A 23,116-nucleotide genomic window follows, 5' to 3' on the forward strand; every position below is an offset into this window, starting at 1 on the left:
TCACATCAGGCTGTTGTCTCAGAGCGGCTCTATACAGGCAGACTCAGAACGAACAGGACAGACCGTAAACCTCTGGCGAGGCAGTTCAGTCTCTCCGTGAAGCTCACTTCCAAATCGGTTGTGGCTGCGCCGAAATCTCGCTGTGGCAACGCCACATTTTTCTAAACAAATTGGTAATGGAGCTCGTCTACTCTGTCCAGATGGGAGTATTTCTGCTGAGTATCAAAACCTCTGTGTTGATGATGAAGTAGGACAGTATGAGTTTATAAATGCAGCTACAAGATGAACAAACAAACCCTAAGCCTAACCCATAAAAAGGGATTAACAAACAACAGTGGAAACATTAGCTCATTGGACGAGATTACGTTCATGCCGCAGCGGGAACATGCTTGCAGCGATACTTGCCTTGATCCTGAATATTATCACCTCCTGCAGTAATAAGTGGAAGAAATAGAGTTCTACTTTTCATCATTCTCCTAATAGGATTCGTGGCGTTGCCTCAGCGTTAATCAAATACCCACTTTCTGTGAGATGGGCTAATCACTGCTGGCTGGGGGCAATGGGGGGGGGGGGGGGGGTATGATTAGTATGTTCTAATTAAGTCTGTGAAGCCCCGCACATTGTCAGGCGACAGGCTCGGAGAGCTGCGCGCTCAGATACCCACGGGTGGAGGAACTGTCAGCGCGCGCACACGTGGAAACGCACTGGCATACGTGCACACAGAAATATGAGGATTCACACGCATGCACGTGACCAGACACACACAGACGCGCACACGCGGACGCTGACTCACACACATCGTCAGTGGCAGTGCGCCCCTGGCGGTGATGAGGCGTCACCGCCGCTCCTGCGCCGGGTTTAAAACGCGGCGCGCGGCGCGCCGGCTCCACAGTGAGGGGCGCGCAAAGAAAAGTTCGGAGCGGATTTCTCCTGGCGTCGGACCCGCAGCATCAAACGTCGAGAGCATTATGGCAAACAAAGCGCAGCAGCCGCCGCACCTGCACCTGGCCGAGGTCACCGCGTCGCAGTTCCTCGACATCTGGAAACACTTTGACAACGACGGTAGGACAATTATCCTCCTTTGCGAAGTCTGAAGGCGCGGACGCACGTCGAATCACGTATTTAGTAAAAAATAAAATAAAATGAAGGAAAGAAGAATAAATGAACGATAAATTATAAAGAGAAAAAGTGAAATTCCTGTTTGTTTGTTTGCCTCAGATCAAACTATTGTGATTTTCAGATCTATATTAAAACGAGAATGTAGAAAATTCCACAGAAAACGGCTAAATTACACGTCGCGTTTTCTGACATCAATCAGTTCTATTAGCGGAACATCACCCTGATCTGAATCAGTGGCGATCGATCTTTAGTTCTACACTTCATTGAACAGGAATATTTAGAAACATTTGAGTTGCCAAACGGCATATTTTTATATTCAGGAGTTTATTTCTGGTATTTCGGAAAAGGATTCGCTTTAAAAAGGCGGACGCTTTTAAAGAGCTCCGGGTTTTAGATGCGGACCCCTCCCGACACCACGTGGTAAGACATTAAAACTATTATCCCTTTTTTAACGAGTGTTCGTAAAGATTGGTATTTAAAAAAAACATATTTATTAATTATAGCTTGCCAGATTTCTCATAAGTTACAGGAAAGTGACGGAATTTGATTCAAACACGTCATTAATGCGTTCTTCTGCGATCAATACTTAAATTAATTAGCATTTTTCTGACTGTGGCTTCTTGTATTGATTCTAGTTTCTTATATGTCAAAAACTGTCTGATTTACATTAAATCAATAAATGTCAGTGGTGACGTTCTTGATGCAGGGAAATAACCCTTAACATAATGTTAATGTGACACGCACACACACACACACACACACACACACAGCTGGGATGTCCATGTGATCACTGACCAAAAACAAACAAGTCCTCGGCCTTGTTTGTCCAGCCCACCGTCTTGCCCAAAGGCCCCTGCAGGCAGGCGATGAAACGTATTCCATCAGGACGTCAAGGAGGACTGACCGTTTTATGATCTGGGGGGGGGGGGGCTCTGCTGCTGGACGTTATCGTATTAGTCATCGGTATCGGACTTACTAAAGTCCCGCTACTCTATCTCAGATCATGATGAGCCTCTTTACAAATCCGATGTAAGCGTCTGCTTCCTGCTCTCATTAGGGGGAGTGTCTCATAACTGCTGATGTGTTTGCTCAGATTGAGGAAGCATCTCTGAGCTGCAGAGAGAAACACCCGGGGAGGCAGCGCTTCAGAGACGATGACACCACCTACCCCCCCCCCCCCCCCCCCCCCCCAAAGCACGCACTCTGTCCCTCTCATCTTCCTCGACTGTCTCTGTCAGTCTCTTCGACGCTGACAAAGGACACAAAGTTCTGCACGTCCTTTTGCTAATTATAGAGCGTTTGCTGTCATTTCTTTGGACTCACTTGGATCTTGCCATTCAGAACGCAAAGCAAAAATCCGCCTCCTGAATTGACCCAGCTGTGACAGGAACACAAAGCATTTGACTAGACAGGTGTGCACGCTCCTTTGGAAGGCAAATGGCCTGCAAGCTTCACTCGTGCACTCGGGTGGCACGGCTGCCCACTCTGTGAGTCCTACTGTCGGCATTGAATTTTACAATCAGAGATAGTAACGAGAGTTTCTCCTGGGAGGATCCCAAAGGGTTTGTATTCAGCACGAAGGTTGTTGTCTGAACCTGGTTGTAACACGCGCATGCACAACTCGTTATTTGCATGCGTACGTGCACCAGTGTTGATGTGTGTGTGTTCATTTGATACTGACTCAGGGCAGTTTAAAGCAAGACGGACACACAATAGATACGGAGCGTTTAATAGAAGTAGAAGCTTCGGGTGTGGCTTGTAGGCCGCTGGGAACACAAATCACACGCTCCCTCGTGCACAAATATAATGGGGCGCGTATATTTATTGACACATTTATTGAACGCGTGACAGCGCTGCAGCGTAATCTATTCATAAATCCATGTTTATTGTCATTTTTGCCTTTCGCCTTGCTCTTAATTCCATCTCACTGTTTAATTACAAGGCTCTCCAGAGCGCTAAAGGTCAGTGCGACCCACAGGAGGGAGGCGTTTCACTGATGTTTTAAATTCATCGACAGGAAACGCACGCCAACATCCCAGCACCACTTGGACCGACATTTCCAGGGATAGGACAAAATAAGATGCGATAATATTGGTTGATGGGGAGCGGGAGACGGATAGAAGACGACACAGATGGAGAGGGAGAGGAAGTGGACGCCATGATAATCCTTGTTGGAGTTTAATGAGGCAGCGCTGCCTTCCAGGGTTTCATTGAAGCAGCGAGTCGCTTCGTTTGGAGCCATCTGTCCAGCCATTCAGCATGTGTTGATGGAATATTGGCCGTGGTTCACAGACTACCTGGGTGGAGGGAGCGCACGCAGTCACCCTTTGAATAGACACCGTCAGGGCAACAGAACACCGGGAGTCCGGGACGAAGGCTAAAGCAAGTCAACAAGAAAGTCCAATTTAATGATCTCGAGCTAAATCTGTCACACTTTGGACGCCTTAGGATGAGCACCATGACAAACATGACAGCCCGTCGCTGGGATAGAAACAAAAAAGCCAAGGGGACTACATTCTGAGAGGCTTCTGCTCCTCTTCATCATCACATTTTAAACAATCTCCATGAAACCAATTCATGTAGCGATGGTCACAGTGCGCTATTCCCCATATTAACTATTCACATCCACTTCGCATGCTAAACGCTGCTGCTGAAAGCATTATTGATCTCTGTGGCTCACCTTCACTGTCCTAGAAGAGCTCCTTCTATAGATCCGCTTCTAGAGTCACTGGCGCAAGGCTAATGTTTGAATCTCCCAGGGAATGGTTACATCGAGGGGAAGGAGCTGGAGAACTTCTTCAGGGAGTTGGAGATGGCCCGGAGAGGAGCAGGGGTGGTGAGTTCAGAGACCAAAGGTTTAGCACCGGTGCACACCCCGACGGCTTCACCTCTGTTGAACACACAAATGTTTTCCAGGACCCTGCAAACCCCACGTTCAGAGAAAAGATGAAGGAGTTTATGCAGAAGTTTGACAAGAACAAAGATGGGCGGATCGAGATGTCAGAGGTAAGGCCAAAGTATTTCAATAAAAGCATGCTCATGCGTTTTGAGAAATGTCCACTGATGTGTTCCTGCAACCCTGCGGAGGCTGGCCGAGGATGACTAGAAGGGATTTCTTCTCCAAGCTCCAGGGCTTTAGTCGACTGGATCCTCGTTGAGTCTTTGTGCCAGTCGCAGCCATCTGTTCAAGAAAAGCCAGCGAGTCACTTCAGACAAACACGTCAAGCTGTGGTGCTGCAAACACGCACGGCACGCCGCATTCTCCGTTAGCAGGCGTCAACACGCCCTACTAACGGACCTCGCCGAAAAACACGCCCACATTACATCACAGTAGACCAATCACGACGCTGCACGTTTGGCCGACCCGAGCGTGCGTAAATGTTTGTGGGAAAACGCTGCACGAGTTGACTCAGACGTCCGCTCAGTCTCCAGGAAGTGGGCGGGACGGGGCGTGTCGCGGAGCTGCAGCAACTTCCCATCTGTCCCGCTACCTGTCGAAGCTGCTGCACTTTCAGCCCCAGCACCAAAGTCGCATGTCGGACTCAACTGTGGTTGGGAACAAGAGTATTTACGAAGCTACCCCTTTGGATTTAAAAAAAGAGACAATAACACATGTGTTCAGAAGAGCTCTTGACCAGTAGCATGATTTCTGGATGGGCCTTCGTCTAAATGTGGCTCAAACCCTAAAATCACCAGAGAGTTTTCTGCTGGTTTTTAAGAGCCAGAGGCAGACAAACACAGTACAAGTAAGAGGCGTCATAGGCCCGATCAATACTCCAATCAATGCATACAATCTCTATAATAGCCTCTCAGGCTGGAGTCGCAGTTTAAGCCGTTTACAGAGCGTGAAGTGAAAGGACAGTTTCCTCGGTATCAATAATCCACCAGTTACGGAAAGTCGACAAAGTTTCATTGATCCGAGGGAAACTCAGGGTTCGTCCGAACAGCTGGAGACTTTATTTTCACAATGATTCTGAGTTGGCTATATATATATAGCCCTGCTTCTGAGGTTAGCTCATTCTATTATTTATGTCCTTTGCCCATTTGAGGCCTCTCAGTGAAAACGCTCCCGAGCCTCAGTCTCTTCTCTCCCAGCGACGCCAACCATCTTGAATTCTCACTTTTCCTGTCGTTGCTCTCTCTAGCTGGCCCAGATTCTCCCGACTGAAGAGAACTTCCTGCTCTGCTTCAGACAGTTTGTCAGCTCCAGCGCTGAGTTCATGGCGGTAAGCGTCTGCTTTTCAATGTGCATTCGTCTGGGACACTTAAGTTGCCTCCTCTTGCCTCACTCGATCAGTTATTCCCAATACTGCTTGCACGTTCTCTCAGATGCATCAACAAGAATAACAATGTTCTTTAGACCTTATTTTATTTCCTATGCAGCAGTGAATTATATTCTGTCTAATTAACGGCTGCAGGAGCAACAAAAAAAAAAGCCTTCAGTAAGGCAAAGTGCTTGGTGAAAAATTCAAGTGTAAAAAATGCCTTCAAAGGATAAGAAAATGTGAGAGTCCAGGTTGGATCTGGTGCAGAGAAAAAAACGGAGCCAATTAGACGTGAGGAAGAGGATGTCCTCGTCCCCTTTGTCATATCAAAATGAGATGCTGAAATGAGAGAAGGATGGGAGTGAACGCGTGAGAATGATAAAGGGCAGAGAAGAGAATGAAGGAACAGAGAGGATGTAAAGAAATGTTGATGGGAAGTTGAGAGCCAGATATTGAGAAGATGGGGGTGGGGGGTAATTAATCAGTCTTGAATGGTGCAGCGAAGAGGAAGAGGATTCTTAAAGGAAGAGAATGAGGCAGCAGGACCTTCTATTTTCAGAGTTATATATAATGGATAGCACCAATGTACCGTAGCTCCTCTCTGCAGAGCCCAGTTGAGGAGCAGAGGGGGAGGAGGACATCCATCTTTGATAAGGAGCCCTTCTTTGGACAGGGACAGCTGCTAGATTAAAACATTCATTAAAGTGACTTTCCCACTCGCCCTCATCCCTCTTACTGTCTCTCCATGCCCTGTGTGAACTGGATTGTATTGAAAACTGTGTGATAACGATGATGGTTCCGGTTTCTGTGCCCCCCCCCGTGGAGTGGACACTCCTCTGCCCCAGAGAACTACAAACGTCTAAAGAGCAAGCTGGAATTTGATAACAGATGATTTACGTGGTCTGAATGTAAATCAGTCCAGAAAAGAGAAGCGTGTCTTTGTGCAGCAGCGCTGAAAAACTACCTTCAGTCCCATGCCTCTCCTTCTGATGACTCCTTCTCTCCTTCTGTTGACTCCCTCTCATTCTGATGACTCCTCCTCTCCTTCTGATGACTCCTTCTCTCCTTCTGATGACTCCCTCTCTCCTTCTGATGACGCCTTCTCTCCTTCTGATTACTCCTTCTCTCCTTCTGATGACTCCTTCTCTCCTTCTGTTGACTCCTTCTCTCCTGTTGACTTCTTCTCTCCTTCTGATGACTCCTTCTCTCCTTCTGATGACTCCTTCTCTCCTTCTGTTGACTCCTGCAGGCGTGGCGGCGGTATGACACAGATCGCAGCGGCTACATTGAAGCAAACGAGTTGAAGGTTTGTTGTAAATCTAAAACGAATTCATTCCTTTGTCAGATATGAATATAGTAGTTTTGTTACTGTACAGGTATGCAGTCCAATACCGAATAACACAAATACCTGTTAATTACTCATCTGATTATTGCCTATTCATTCATTCATTCATCCATCCGTCTTCTTGAAGAGGAGACGGTTGTAATCGTCTTGTCTTCAGCCACTTATCCGAATCCGGGTCATGGGTTACGCTGGAGCTCATCCCATCTGACTACAGGCGAGAGGCGGGGCACACCCTGGACAAGTCCCCAGTTCATTACAGGGGCCTCATTCGTCCTACTTTTTCTTATTTTGGATTGTTTTGTGTATATTTTTTTTCTCTCCCCGACACATTCACTGACAGAACTCCAGACCGAGACTGCAGCTATCAGAGCTAGCAGCTGCCAGCCATTTGACTAGCTAACCAAGTAACTAATCTAACTAGCATAACTACTTAAACCTTTGCTCCTTCAATGACGGCCATTTTAATTGCATATTTGATGTTTAAGATGCTGAAATATTCTCATTTTTCTGTCAAAACCTTCAGAGCATTAGTGGTTAAGGTGTAAAATCATTTTCTCATTTGCATTTTCATGTTGAGTCAGGATTGTTAGGCAGATTGGTATTTTATCTTGCACCAATAAAAAGAAAGGAAATAATGTCCCTGTTATTTTTGTCTTGAGAACATTTAACATCTTAAACTGAATTTATGTGTTGGAGAAATTCATTTTGGAGTTAGTTAGTTGCTAATTATTGACGATGACAGACTTGAGTCAGAGCAAACCACAAACTGTGATTCATGGCTTCTTGTGCAACCCCCACCTTGACAGACCCTGTAGGTAGAGGCGAAAGCGGCAAAAAGATGGCCGCCCTGGTGTAGCTAGTAAAACACTATCTAGCCCAGAACAGGTTTACATATGTTGGTTTCAATAGAAAATTGGCAGCAGGGGAGATCAATACCAGTATCTCGTTTGGACGTCCAGCCCGCGACAGAATAGGACCGGCCATGGAAAACCGCTATTTAACATGGTGAGACAAGTGTTTTTAAGATTTGTGGAAAATCTGGATTGTAATCTAGACCTCAAGTATGTGTTTGGAAGGGCTGCCTGGGAACGAGAGTCAATTGGCTGATTTGACATTGAACTTCAGGTACTTGTAGGAATACGAATAAAGGTTACGACCAAGGCTCGACAATGTGCTTCTCATATACAGGACTGCCGTGTGCATTTAATCTCTGCATGGGAAAGCAGGATTTGATGGGATGTATCTGTAGCGCGTACCAGAGGGGAGGACATTGGACAGGGTACGATGTTCTGCAGTGATGTTGGTTCCAGGCACAGGTTAAATAAAACTACTGGTCAATATCAGGAATCCATAAATGGTGTCACATCAAGCCACTTCACCCTCCCCTCACAGAGGAGATTCGTCCAATCACCACGAGCGTTTCTTTTTAGCGTGTCCAGATATTTTTCAGGATTAGGAAGTGTCTTGAACTGTGAGGTAAAGTGGGGACATTCTTCTCGGCAGAGGAACATGAACGGGCTCGGTTACAGAGCGGCCTGCATGCTTTGGTCATCTCCCCATGCATCTGAGTTTCTCAGGTGTGACCTTTTTAAAACTGCACTCCTCCTCATCCATTTCTTTCCTCTATTGCATCCATCATCATTTCAACCTTTCCTTCTCATTTGTTTCTTATTTTGCTCCATCAATGTGAAAGGGAGTCTCCCACAGTGAAGAAGCTAAACTTTCAGCCATATCAGCAGCAAATGGTAAATGTGTGACGTTGAATCTTCGTGTATTGTCGGCAGCATTTAAATCTGAATCTTTGACTGTGTATCGTCGGCAGCATTTAAAGCTCCTATTTGGTGGAGCTGTACGTCTGTATTTGCCGATTGTACGTTTCCCTGCTTCTGTTTCTAACATCTATCCTCAGGGCTTCCTGTCAGACCTGCTGCAGAAGGCAAACAGACACTACGACGACCAGAAGCTGCAGGAGTACACACAGACCATAGTAGGACACGCACAGACACACACAGACCATAGTAGGACACGCACAGACACACACAGACCATAGTAGGACACGCACAGACACACACAGACCATAGTAGGACACGCACAGACACACACACCATAGTAGGACACGCACAGACACACACAGACCATAGTAGGACACGCACAGACACACACAGACCATAGTAGGACACGCACAGACACACACAGACCATAGTAGGACACGCACAGACACACACACACCATAGTACGACACGCACAGACACACACAGACCATAGTAGGACACGCACAGACACACACAGACCATAGTAGGACACGCACAGACACACACAGACCATAGTAGGACACGCACAGACACACACACCATAGTAGGACACGCACAGACACACACAGACCATAGTAGGACACGCACAGACACACACAGACCATAGTAGGACACGCACAGACACACACAGACCATAGTAGGACACGCACAGACACACACACCATAGTAGGACACGCACAGACACACACAGACCATAGTAGGACATGCACAGACACACACAGACCATAGTAGGACACGCACAGACACACACAGACCATAGTAGGACACGCACAGACACACACAGACCATAGTAGGACACGCACAGACACACACACCATAGTAGGACACGCACAGACACACACAGACCATAGTAGGACACGCACAGACACACACAGACCATAGTAGGACACGCACAGACACACACAGACCATAGTAGGACACGCACAGACACACACACACCATAGTACGACACGCACAGACACACACAGACCATAGTAGGACACGCACAGACACACACAGACCATAGTAGGACACGCACAGACACACACAGACCATAGTAGGACACGCACAGACACACACACCATAGTAGGACACACACAGACACACACAGACCATAGTAGGACACGCACAGACACACACAGACCATAGTAGGACACGCACAGACACACACAGACCATAGTAGGACACGCACAGACACACACACACCATAGTACGACACGCACAGACACACACAGACCATAGTAGGACACACACAGACCATAGTAGGACACGCACAGACACACAGAGACCATAGTAGGACACGCACAGACACACACAGACCATAGTAGGACACGCACAGACACACACAGACCATAGTAGGACACGCACAGACACACAGAGACCATAGTAGGACACGCACAGACACACACAGACCATAGTAGGACACGCACAGACACGCACAGACCATAGTAGGACACGCACAGATACACACACACACACACCATAGTACGACACGCACAGACCCATCGATCTATCTATGTCAGGTCACAGAGAGGGAGAACCCAAATGCACGACAGGAGAAGGGAATCCAGAAACTTCACTTTAATGTTTCCAGCAGACCAATCAGAATTGGGCAGGCAGTAGACGAGTTCCAGTAAACAGGCAGAGTTCACACAGAGATCAATCATGCAGACAAATCCAGAGGAGCAGGCAACAAAAAGACGAAAATCCAAAACACAAGCAGGGCAGGTACACGTGAATGAGAATCAGGATGAGGATTAGGATTAGAGTGCTGGAGAGTAGGAACAAGTCGCTGACAATCTGGCAGAGGATTGAGCAGAATATAAATGCAGTGGTGCTGATGAGGAGACGAGCAGCACAGGTGATGTGGCTGAGATGATGACGGGCGTGGCCGGCAGATCAGCAAGAGTAGAGCAGGAGGGCGGAGCTATGTGGAGCAGGAGGGAGGAGCTATGCAGAGCAGGAAGCTCCGGCCGGGTTCCTGACAATCAATCAATCAAGCAATCAATCTATCTATCTATGAAACATATTGCTAACAAACATATCATTTACAGATGATCAGTTTACAATAATGATGCATACAAATAAAATAAATGTAATCATTCAGACCTGCGTATTTTAGGAATCACTCGGCCCTGACATTCAGAACATTTAGAACTGTTTAACACTTAGAGCCCTGTGAAGAAAGTGATCCATTAAAAAAAAGATCGAAATTTCTCTGCCTTCATCTTGACAGCATATATATATATATATATATATATATATATGTCTTCCTCCTCTGCCCTGTCTCATCTCGGTTCTGCTTCGACTTTGTAGCTCAGGATGTTTGATCTGAATGGAGACGGGAAGCTGGGCCTGTCGGAGATGGCGAGGTAAAGCACATTAGTCCCTCCATGTGTTCAGTATAGAAATGCTGAAACACACACGTGAATATTTTACACACGTTTGTGTCCGCTGATGACGTCCTTTCTCGCCTGACAGGCTTCTTCCTGTTCAGGAGAATTTTTTACTCAAATTCCAGGTAGGAGAAAAAGAAAGGTTTGTGCAAAGCGAGATGGCTGCAGCCTGGTAATTAAAACGGAACCTTGTTCCTACAGGGAGTCAAGCTGACCTCCGAGGAGTTCAACGCCATCTTTGCATACTACGATAAGGTAGGTGCCATTTACTTCCTGGTAGTGGCAGGTTCCTGATTTCCTTCCACCAGCTGGTATGAGGTTAGCTTCTCTTCCATTTTGTGTTTGACACATACCAAGAGTGTTCTGGATCCTTTCTGGGGGCTCCCTGTTCTCCATGTCTTGCGTGGATTCTCTTCGGGTGGCCTGTGTTCAGAACCGAACTGTGTGAATGCTTGTCTTTCTCTGCGCTACCTGTGACGAACTGTCCAGGGTGTGTCTGTGGAGCTCCTGGGCTGTGGCTTGAACAGCTAACAGTCCAGTTGGCTTTAATCGATGCAGGGATCTGTCCTGGGTGTCTTCCCTTGCTGTCCAGTGTCAGCTGGGATGGGCTCCAGCAGCTACAGACAATGGCTGGATGCTTTCCATGGACGGTTCTGGTGTTTTCCAGAGCAGCTCTGTATTCATGGATTTGGGAACAATAGCTTTGGAGGGACATTTAAAGAGAATAGGCGGGATTGTTTTCTCATTCGGATTCTTTCTGAATCCAGCTTGCTCTTCCCGGTCCGTCCAGCTTTAATAATCAGCAGCCATTCACGTCTAAAGACTTTATTTGAAACCCAAATATTCACTGCCAACCTTGACTTTGAAATCTGCCTCTCTTCAACGGGCAATAACTCCGGAACAAAAAATGGCAGGAACACACTTTATTTTTCTGCTGAAAGAGGAGACTTGACTCTTTCGTTTGTTTCGATGGTTGTATTGTCATAGTCAAGAATATTCTGTGGGGCTTAGAAAATTGGGCAACATGAGCAAAAACTGGGGCACTCAGCATATAGCCGAGTTGAAAATGGCTGGCACTGAATGAGTTAATTCTGTATATCTGGCTCTACCATTGCTTTCTGAGTGAATCTAAGCTTCTTGGTCACAAGCCCGCTGCGATATTTCAGTATTGAGCTAAAACATTTTTTGCCGTTGAATGTCTCATCCTCAGTGTACACCATATGTGTCAAACTCAAGGCCCGGGGGCCAAATGCGTCCCGTCACATCATTTCCTGTGGCCCCGAGAGCTGCAGACAGTTGTTTCTGTAAAATCTGCCACACGTGTTCTTAGCAGCTCGCAGTTGTTGGTTGTTCTGGAGTTCTGCTCCTCTCAACTGTGACAAAAGAGTTTAAATCAAAGTTGATGTAATAACTTGTGTTGGAGGATATTTTTCTTAACTTATTATTTAATATTATTTACTTGGCAAATTCCATAAGCATCGGTCAGTAATCAGCCGAGATATTGAGGAACACATTTTTTAGATCCATTGACTGTAATGCTAATGAAGAATTCAAAGTAATCCAGAATCCAGGATCTCTTCTGGATCGCCACCAGAATTGAATCATCTGTTTCTGGTAACGTTCCCAACATTCCCAGATCCGTTTGAGTTATCTTGCTGACAGACAGACAGACAGACAGACAGACGCTGGCGATGACATCACCTCCTCCGCCTCGGATGAGATTATTACAGCAGTAAGGAATCCATATAGTTTTACAACTATGCAAATGTATATGTAATGTTTGTAACTTAATTAATTATGTAGTAGTAATAAGTAATAAATACAGCTATTTAGCAACATGTTAAGAAGTAGTTACATTTAATTTACATTACATTAAGTTACATTTACAACTGGTCCTTTGATGGCAACCATAACGCTGATGTGGTCCTCGCAGAAAATGAGTTTGACACCCCTGGTGTACAGGGTATTTTTGGACTAGAGGTTGAGGGTTATGCAGCCGGAGCAAAGCAGATCGTCATGGCAGCGGGAAGAGCGGGAAGAGCGGGTGACTCAGTGTCTCGGATCGGCCTGAAGGCTGCAGCTCTGCCTCGCTCATTTGCAGCGGACGGGCTGGAATATGAAATAATTGATGAGCCACTGCGGCCCATTCGTGTTGACGCGCTCTGCAGATGGAGCGCTGCCATTTATTTGTGTAATTAGCTCCATCGTGTTGCGCTGCGCTCAGCCCCTGCAGCTGAAGCGCAGGCAGCTGGTGCTGGGGCGTTGGGGGCTGCATGTCTGGTCGGCTGAACGCTGACATGGCTCACAGCAGCACCGCCCCAAACCGTGCAAGACCTTGAAAATGTCTTCAATGCGTGCCTGCATGCAGCTGCAGCCGGCCGACTGACGCCCGATGCTTTCCTGAAACGCTGCAGCAGGATTCTTTCATCCTCGCGGTGAAAACAAACAGAATTCATACGTTATTGCCGAGCTCTGGGACGCTTCATTCCGATTTGTTCCACTTCAAAGAGCATCACCATGTTGGATTAAGACGGGCACGCCGTGCCGCTCTGAACGCTTCCCGGGACCGAGGGCAGACGAACAGAACACGGTTCTGTGCCTCTTGCCAAGACACATTTTCCAGCAGTGTCGACTCATGAATTTAGCAAAGTGGCTCTGGGGAAAAAGCTGCCATTCTCAGTAAATACTACTATGTATAAATGTACTTTATCAACAGTGGTAAAGTACATTTATAACACTAAATAAATACTATTCAGAAGCACTGAGAACATGGCAGGTCTGACAGCAGCTTAATTGCTGGATCTATCTTCTGCTTTCAGGATGGGAATGGCTACATCGATGAGCAGGAGTTGGACGCTCTGCTGCGAGACCTTTACCAGAAAAACAAAAAGGTGAGAAAGGGCTGTGGAATCCGTGAGCCAGTGATCTAACGTTCTGAGAACGTTAGATCAGCTGCTTCCTTCCTGTGTGTTCTCGACACGCATCAGGTCGAGGTCAACTTCATTTATAAAGCACATTAAATAACCAAAGTGCTGTACAATATAAAAATCCTGAAAACAAAGCAATACAACTATCAAATAGAAGGTCCAATATTAAAACACATAGTACATAAAACATGATAGTATAATAATAAAAAGGACTCAGACCGGACCTCCGCCAAGCAAATTCATGTTACATTAGTGCAAAAAAACCCAAAACGGTACCTGCCTACTTGACTTCAGGCGCAATCTCTGCCACTAAAAGTGGCGAATTGGTGACATCAAAATGTCTATAGGTGTGAGTGTGTGAATGAGTTTCTGCTGGCCCTGCGATGAACTGGCCAGCTGTCCGGGGTGATTCTCTATTGCGGATCCAGCACCATCTTCTGCCATTATATAGTGACGGACGTAATGATATGCACATTAAAACCTTTTCCACGACTCTTGTTAAAACACCTGCAGCATCTGACAAATCAGCCACTGAATATTGGACGTCCTCTCAGGGGCCGGTCGTTATGATCCAGACGAAGCAGGAGGAGAATCTCATTCCACCTGCAGCGCTAACTCCTCCCTGTCTCTTAGGAGGTGGACCTGAAGAACCTAAGGGGGTACCGGCAGAGCATCATGAGTCTGTCCGATGGCGGGAAGCTCTACCGTGGCGAGCTGGAAATTGTCCTCTGTCGGGAGCCAATTGTGTGACTCCTTCTCTTCTCTTTCTCTGCCTGCCCCGCCCTGCACTCCTGTGACCACACCCACTTTATGCTGCCTGGCGACATATACCGGGTGCATGCGGCAGTCGCCCCCGATCATCCCCCCAACCAGCAGCATAAAGTGCACAACTCTTCGCCCTTAACCTCTTTTCTGCCGTCTGACCTCTGACCCTCACAGTGACCTGTCTGCTACCTGTGATATTTCATCCTCTCAGCCCCGCCCACATCTTCATCACCTCATCCCTGGCCAAACCTATTACTCTACAAAAACGACCCCCTCCTGCCTCCTTTGCATTAGATGCAGAATATAGTCGAAATTTGTCCTCAATCTTGTTCCGTTGACATGAAATGATTTTTATTTTCATTGTATGGTTTTGGCTGATACTGTCAAATGAAAAACATGAATAAACTGTCTTAAGATAAACCAGTTCTATCTGAATGTGTGTGTTTGTGAAAGAGTTTGTCGTACAGCCTGAATCCTTCGTGTGTTCGTCTCTCACTTGACCTCCTTTGTCTCTTGACCCCAAAATGCAAGGCTAATATGTAGGAATGATTGATGATGGGGGCAGTCATGCAAGTGCAATTCCAAGCTACAGTGAATATAAAACTGGGCTCTGTTAAGTGGCATAAAACATGGAGCTGCTTCTTCCCTGCAATGTTATTGCTTAATGCATCAGGATCCAGAAGACAGTGGACAGAATGTCGATGTAATTCACACAGCTTTTACTTTAGCACGCCGTCTGCCTCCTGGACTCAGTGATAATGACCAAAGAAACAAGCAGAGCAATATTGCTGAGTCAGCACTCCACAGTGTTTTCTTTTATCCTCTCTTGTGGAAGGAGGCAGCGTAACAAAAGTCTCCTGCATCAGACAGAAGCTCACGTTCAACAGTGAAACCAAATCCATTGCTTTTTATACTTATCTGCTGCCATTGATCTCTTCCTGACTACGTGAATGAAATCAACAATAAACTAGACTTGAGGAAACAAGGTGAGAAATGATGTCAAATTTAAAACGAAGAGAATCTCACCTGGCCTCGTGAACAATGAGATCCTTGTTGTTGTTGTTGATGTTGCCCCCGTGGCCTAACGTTGACCAGGTGGCATGCGTGAGAATAAACCTGTTTATGAAAACATGAGAGACACACGAAGCTCTGGTTAGCTGCTTCACCACAGGATTTATTCTGTCTAATAATAATACAACATCATCAAATGAAACAATTCACTTTAAATGCATGTAACCGGTGAGTGCAAATTAACAAAACATTACAGCCTGCTCCTTTAACTGCAAGATGGCGCAGATAGCATACTCAATGGCTCCGCTAGCTTAGCATATTAGCATGTTGTTACATGTTACACAATACCACAAAAACGAACTCTAACACTCTTACTTTTACACAAACCCAAATCACATAAACATTAACAACATGTTTAGCCTCCGCAATGCATTTCGCCTGTGCTTAAAAGAGGAATATTAACACACCTGTTTATGAAAACATGAGAGACACACGAAGCTCTGGTTAGCTGCTTCACCACAGGATTTATTCTGTGGTGTTTTAGGTCTCTGCGGGTGCTGATCCCTCTAGAGGCGTACATGCGCCCCCTAGCGGTCACAATGAGTTGCATTCGACGCTATATTTAATTGCCAAACCTGCTGCATTTATCTGTCTTAAAACCCCAAAAAAATATTAGACCCTCTTTCAACCTATGCCATACTTAACTCCTTACACACTCCCCTGTTTAAAAAAAAAAGTCTCCTGACAATAACAGTCAATATGAATTATAGGGTACCAATGCATGTGTGTAGGGACTGTAAGCATAAGGGTTGGGGTATATGAAGTGTGGACCAGGGGACCCATGGTAGGCAGGCAAGCTGGGCAGTAATGTGTTCACACCCGCAACCCATGGCTGGTATGATGGCTGACCAAACTGATCATAGGTGAACATCTCTCTTGGCCTCATTATCCTCCGAGATCTCCTGGGCCCTTCTGCCTCACCTCCCTGGCTCTCTGTCTCAACATGGTGTTGTTCTGTCCCCATTTGGTGTTCATCTGTCTCAACTTGAATGTCATTCTGTGCCTGTCTTTCATCTTGGCCAACTTCAGCATCCTCTGTGGCAGGAAAGAATTCATCGGCAGTCACTCGAAGCTGTGGTTGGGTTGGAGAGAGGTCTGGCGACTTGTGACAACATTTCGGCCGCTGACTTCTCGTCACCCTTCGATAGCATGGGATTTGGATGTTTTGATCATATGTGAACTCCTCTTCATCTGAACTATCTGTAGCTGAATTGCTGTTTGAGACATTTGTTTGTTTGTGTCTTGGTTGTTTTGGTACATTGGCAGGAAGGTTCTCTTCTAGAGGAAGTTCATTCACCGGCATCAACAGGTTCCGGTGAAGCACACGAAGAGTCTTAGGCCCTTTTTCCGACTGCACCTTGTAGACTGGTCCGCTTCCAACCCTCTCTACCACTCTGTGAATCACTTGCTCCCAGTAGGCACGTAACTTCCCAGGGCCTCCTCTCTCCGACAGGTTTCTTACCAGCACCCGATCGCCTGGTTGAAGCAGAATGCCTCGGACTCCTCTGTCATACACTTTCTTGCCTTTTGACGAGGATTTCTCACTATTGTTGGCAGCTATTTCATATGCAGAGCGCATCCTCTCCGCCCATTTTTGTGTGTATGTGCGTCTGTCTGTTGTGCCTGGCTCTCCCTTCGGTGGGAACAATAAGTCGATCGGTAACCGTGGGTTTCGACCATACAGAAGGAAAAATGGTGAGAAGCCTGTTGCGTCATGCCTGGTGCAATTATAAGCATGCACGATGTGAGACAAGTGATCTTTCCACTGACTCTTTTTTTCTTCAGCCAGAGTTCGAAGCATTTGTAGAAGTGTTCGGTTCAGCCTCTCCACTGGGTTGCCTTGTGGATGATAGGGCGTGGTACGAGAGTGAGCAATGCCAGAAAGTTGTTGGAGTCTACTGAACATGCTATTCTCGAACTCTTTTCCCTGATCATGGTGGAGCTTTTCGGGGTATCCAAAGCGAGGTATAAAGTCCTGAAATATTTTATCAGCAGCTGCCTTGCCAGACTTATTCCGTGTTGGATATGCCTGGGCGAAGCGTGTGAAGTGGTCGATAATAACCAAAATGTACTCGTAACCTTGACTTTGTTCGAGGTGGAGGTAGTCAATGCAGAGCAGTTCGAATGGAGCACTGGTGGTTATGTGTCCCATGGGAGCTCTCTGTGGCATATTTGGGTGTTTTTGCTTGATACACACACATCTCTTAGTCACATACTCCTCAATATCATCTTGCATATACGGCCAATAAAATCTTTCACGGGCTAGATGTGTCACTTTCTCCACACCTACATGGCCCATATCATTGTGCAGTGTCTTCAGCACTCTCAGCTTCAGTTTTTCAGGAAGGACTAGCTGTCTGTGTTTGTCAGTCTGACGATACAGAATGCCATTCTCCACAACCAGTCTGTTCCACTCATAGAGTAGTCTTTTTGTCAGTTTTTCCATATTTCTTTTGTCTCTTTCATTTGGAATCCAGTTTTTGAGTTTCAGGGATATGATCTCTTTGATTGCTAAGTCCTCATGTTGTGCTTTTGCGATGTCTTCCGGGGTGACACTGGCAACACTGTTTGTTGGAATGGCGTCGTCAGTTACATCTCTGATTTGTAATGCTGCCACCCAAGGCACATCATTTTCCTGTGTTGCTTTTCTGCCTTGCCACACTGTAGACACGACATCAGGGGATATGGACTCAGAATGCTCCTCAACATTATCCCTGAGACTCAGTGGGTACCTTGACAAAGTGTCGGCATCAGCATTCATTTTTCCAGGCCGGTACTTTATGTCGAAGAAAAAATCGGAAAGTTCCCCCACCCATCTGTGCCCAACAGCGTTGAGTCTAGCTGTGCTGAGGACATAAGTCAACGGATTGTTGTCCGTAAACACTGTGAATGTTGGAGCATAATACAGGTAGTCGCGAAACTTTTCACAGATGGCCCATTTGAGTGCTAAGAATTCAAGCTTTCCAGAATGGAGGTGGTAATTCCGCTCTGCCGGAGTTAGGGATCTTGAGCCATATCCAATAACACGTAGCTTGTTGTCTTGTTTTTGGTACAAGACAGCACCAAGACCCTCATTAGACGCATCTGTGTGCAAAACAAAGGGGAGATCGAAATTGGGATAAGCCAGGATGGGAGGGTGCGTTAACATGTCCACTAGATTTTCCAGAACAGCTTGGTGTTCTGCCGTCCATATGATGGGTGTCTTGGATGGCAGTTGTCCTCTGTCTCCTTTCTTGGCTTTTCCACTCCCTCTTTGGATCTGCGTTTTGATGTTGTCAACCCCAGCAGGTTTCTGGTACAGGTTGAACAATGGCCTTGCCAGGCGGGAAAAATCTTGAATAAATGAGCGGTAATATCCCAGAAATCCCATCAGGGACTGGACATCTCCCACAGTTCGAGGTGTCCTCTCTTTCAGAGCCATTACTGCTTTTAAATCCTCTGGATCGAGCTTGACTCCCTCTCCTGAAACAATACGGCCCAGGTAACGAACCTCTCCTTTGAAAAACTCGCACTTAGCTGGTCGGAGTTTAATGCCGTTCATTCTCATCTGACAGAGTACTTGCTTGAGGTGTGTCAGGTGTTCTTCAAATGTGGCAGAATAACATAGCACATCATCCAAGTACGGTGCACAGCATTCATCCCTGATTCCCTCTAATACACCCTCCATACATCGCTGAAAGGCTGCAGGTGCATTGGTTAATCCAAATGGAATGCGAATCCATTCATACAGCCCCCATGGTGTACTGAAAGCTGTCATGTGTCTAGATTCTTCGCTCACAAAGCCTTGATGGTATGCACTGCCTTGGTCCAGTATGGAGAACCACTTATTGCCCCCCAGACTGTCTAGCAGATCTTGGATTCGTGGCAGCGGATGACGATCTGGGATGGTCTTTAAGTTGACTCCTCTGAAATCCACACACAGCCGCAATGTTTGATCCTTTTTCCAGACACACACAACAGATGAGGAATAGGGTGAAACAGATTTACGGATCCAACCTCTGTCCAAGAGATTTTGCACATGCTCCTTCACTTCCTTGTACAGTGGCTTAGGTATGGAGTTGTAGGATCTCTGAACAGGGATGCTATCTACAAGGTTGATCTTGAGCTGTAAATTGGGAATACAGCCTATATCTCCCTCTCCTTTTGTGAAAACATCACACTCTTCAAATAACATCTGACGGACAGCCTCTTGCTGTTGATCATTCAAATGTTCCAAATTTACGGGGGGATGCCACTTTTCTTTTGTGTGTTTTATTGTGGGATCACTATCGGGCTTTGCTTCAGCATCACTGACTGTTTCAACCCGGGCAGAGCACAGTTTGGTGTCACTAGTAAAGTTTGATGACTGCTGTGGGGAATGGAGATTGACGGCCTTGCTGTTAACAATTTCCTCTATGCAGCCCAGATGAGTTCTTGGTGGTAAAAAGATGTCGTGCTTTGAGGGGTTGTGTATTGGAATTTTTACTGTTTTATAAGAGCCCACAGTTACATCTACAAGAGCTGGAAACAGGTCTAACCCTTCTGGCAACACATCTCCCACATTGGGCTCAAACAGCATTGTTCCCCCTGCTGGCCATGCCCTGATCTGACACTTTACATGACAGCTTTGGCCGCTTCGGATTGTGAACCCTCTTTTTCCACTTTTTACGGTGGTCCTCCCCCGTTCTCTTTGCTCTGTTCGAGTTGGAGTCTCACTGACGGCTGAGACTATAGCTTCAGCTGTGTTTGGATTGACTGGCATTGTCTCTGCTAGTAAGTCACTTAAGCTGACACTTTCTGCTTCTTCCTGGCTTTCCAAAATGATTTCCTCAATTACATTAAAGCCGAGCAATGGACCACTGTCACAGTACTGACTTACCAGCATGGGAACCTGTATAGCCACACTTCCATGTTTTGCACTTTTGATCTCGAGCAGTAGTTCAACCCATCCTTCATAGGGTAATTCAGTCCCATTGGCGGCAGTAACTCGGAGCTGGTGATCTGGAAGTAGTGCATCCAGGGACTGGATTCTGACATGCGGTAGGTGCATCTCAAGCCATGACTTTTCTAGGATGGTTATTTGGGCTCCACTGTCCAGTAACATATCAATCTTGACACCATTAAGAAAACATGTTACCGTGCATCTCCTCCCGAGCAGTTTTGCTACTCGATGTCCTCTCCTGCATCTGGGTTTTGGTGACCCTTTACTAATAGTCGGACGTACTTGTTTCTGGCAGGTTATGGTAACATGGGACTCTGGTTTGGCTGTGATCACTGGTGGCCCCTCCCCAGTGACCTCGTCCAGTTTCCCACCTGCTTGACTAGGCAACCAACAGCTCTGTGACCGTCCTGACCACATTTAAAACAGTGGGTGCAACTGATGATCCCATCCGCGATGCATTTCTTACACCTCCCTTTTGGAGCAGGTGGTGGTTGCGCTGACCCAGGTTGGATGGTGTTAACAGGTACCGGAGTAGTTGCAGCTGAGCTGATAACTTTTTCAAGGCTCTTGGTGAGGGCTGAGACTTGAGCTGTTAGCTCGTGGATAGCAGTGCGGTTGGCTTGAACCTCTACTTGGGTCTGCAGAACATTGTTTTGGATCTCAGTAGGAGCTTGCACTGCCTTTTGTTTTACCCCTTGCTGTAGGACCTGCTGAGTGGTATGTTGTATAACATTAACAGTAGGTGTTTTTGTTTTAACGGGACGGCCAAGGCGTGTTTGTCTTTCTACCTCCTCACCGACTGACTGAGAAATTATTTCTAGAATTAAATCTTCAGAGCTGTCCATGTTTACAATGTGAGGTTTGAGGTCTTGCCTTACATAACTGAATTTTTCGTGAAGACCTTGATACAATGAGTGGAGAAACACATCCTGTACTAACTTACTGTCATACTGGAACTCAGACTCACTTCGTCGTGCTGCAAACAGAACCCGTTGCTTTAGCCCCATCAGACGGTACATGAACTGTTGTGGGCTCTCTTTATCAGTTTGTTTGGCATGACTAAGTTCCTGGAACAATTCTGCACTGCTCTTATCTCTTAGGTGTCGTCTGAGAAAGCGTTTTAGCGCTGCTACAGTCAATCCATCTGTAGTCATCAACATCTCCTTAAAGGAACCTGGTTTGATTATTTTTATGACGGTACGAATCACTTCTGTCTCTGTGAAATTTTCAGCTAACCCCTCGTCAATTTGTTTACACAGGGTGTTGTAGCTTACATCAGAATCCTCATCAGAAATCTGCCCACAATGTAACTTAAATTCCCTGCGTGGCAATAAATGGGATACATCTCTCAACTTAACCAACTCCGTGACATTCATTATCTGATTACCTTGCGATGATGTCACCTTTACATTATTACTCAAACCTGTAACTGATACATCTTCACCTGACACAGTCTCTGCTTGCGGTGCGGGCTCCACTTCATCCGAATGTTGCTGCCGTTTCTCGATGAGGTCGTTGAGGAAGAGAAGATGAGCCATGCCTTGGTCCTCTCGACTAGTCAGGTTATCACCATTCAGGACAGCCATGATGAAGTCGAAAAGTTCCAGCTCTGTTGCATCCTCTCCAGGCACCTCTTCCTCCTTTACCAGTTCTTCGAGGGTGGCAGCCAACTGGCGAAGCACGTCTGTGTTGGCTGAGCTGGTCAGTTTGATGATCTGTCGCTGGATCCCTCTGCGCAGGTCTCGTAGAGTAGCCATGTCTCGATCGATAAACTCTCACTCGTGAGTCCAGGTACTGCTTATCAGGTTCAATTGTATTGATGAGCTTCTATTCACCTTAGAAGCTCATCCCGGACGAGCCCCCAAATGTTGCCCCCGTGGCCTAACGTTGACCAGGTGGCATGCGTGAGAATAAACCTGTTTATGAAAACATGAGAGACACACGAAGCTCTGGTTAGCTGCTTCACCACAGGATTTATTCTGTCTAATAATAATACAACATCATCAAATGAAACAATTCACTTTAAATGCATGTAACCGGTGAGTGCAAATTAACAAAACATTACAGCCTGCTCCTTTAACTGCAAGATGGCGCAGATAGCATACTCAATGGCTCCGCTAGCTTAGCATATTAGCATGTTGTTACATGTTACACAATACCACAAAAACGAACTCTAACACTCTTACTTTTACACAAACCCAAATCACATAAACATTAACAACATGTTTAGCCTCCGCAATGCATTTCGCCTGTGCTTAAAAGAGGAATATTAACACACCTGTTTATGAAAACATGAGAGACACACGAAGCTCTGGTTAGCTGCTTCACCACAGGATTTATTCTGTGGTGTTTTAGGTCTCTGCGGGTGCTGATCCCTCTAGAGGCGTACATGCGCCCCCTAGCGGTCACAATGAGTTGCATTCGACGCTATATTTAATTGCCAAACCTGCTGCATTTATCTGTCTTAAAACCCCAAAAAAATATTAGACCCTCTTTCAACCTATGCCATACTTAACT

General features: G+C 46.3%; 1 protein-coding gene and 1 long non-coding RNA gene across 2 annotated transcripts; one reads left to right on the forward strand and one right to left on the reverse strand.

Annotated features, from left to right (window-relative positions):
• Positions 1-968: 968 nt before the first annotated feature.
• calb2a (calbindin 2a) lies at positions 969-14,610 on the forward strand. Its single transcript, XM_068739206.1, has 11 exons — positions 969-1,062; positions 3,879-3,955; positions 4,036-4,125; positions 5,265-5,345; positions 6,634-6,690; positions 8,639-8,716; positions 10,836-10,891; positions 11,001-11,040; positions 11,117-11,170; positions 13,735-13,806; positions 14,476-14,610. Exons 1-11 carry the CDS (start codon positions 969-971, stop codon positions 14,590-14,592), a joined length of 816 nt encoding a protein of 271 aa, XP_068595307.1. The 3' UTR covers positions 14,593-14,610.
• LOC137893772 (uncharacterized) lies at positions 10,102-23,116 on the reverse strand. The gene is made up of 3 exons (XR_011105461.1): positions 22,044-23,116; positions 15,634-15,723; positions 10,102-10,500 (listed from the first exon to the last, which is right to left on the reverse strand). It is a non-coding gene; the product is annotated as an uncharacterized lncRNA (long non-coding RNA).

This window comes from Brachionichthys hirsutus, chromosome 5, assembly GCF_040956055.1.
Source record: "Brachionichthys hirsutus isolate HB-005 chromosome 5, CSIRO-AGI_Bhir_v1, whole genome shotgun sequence".
NCBI classification, from domain to species: Eukaryota; Metazoa; Chordata; class Actinopteri; order Lophiiformes; family Brachionichthyidae; genus Brachionichthys; species Brachionichthys hirsutus.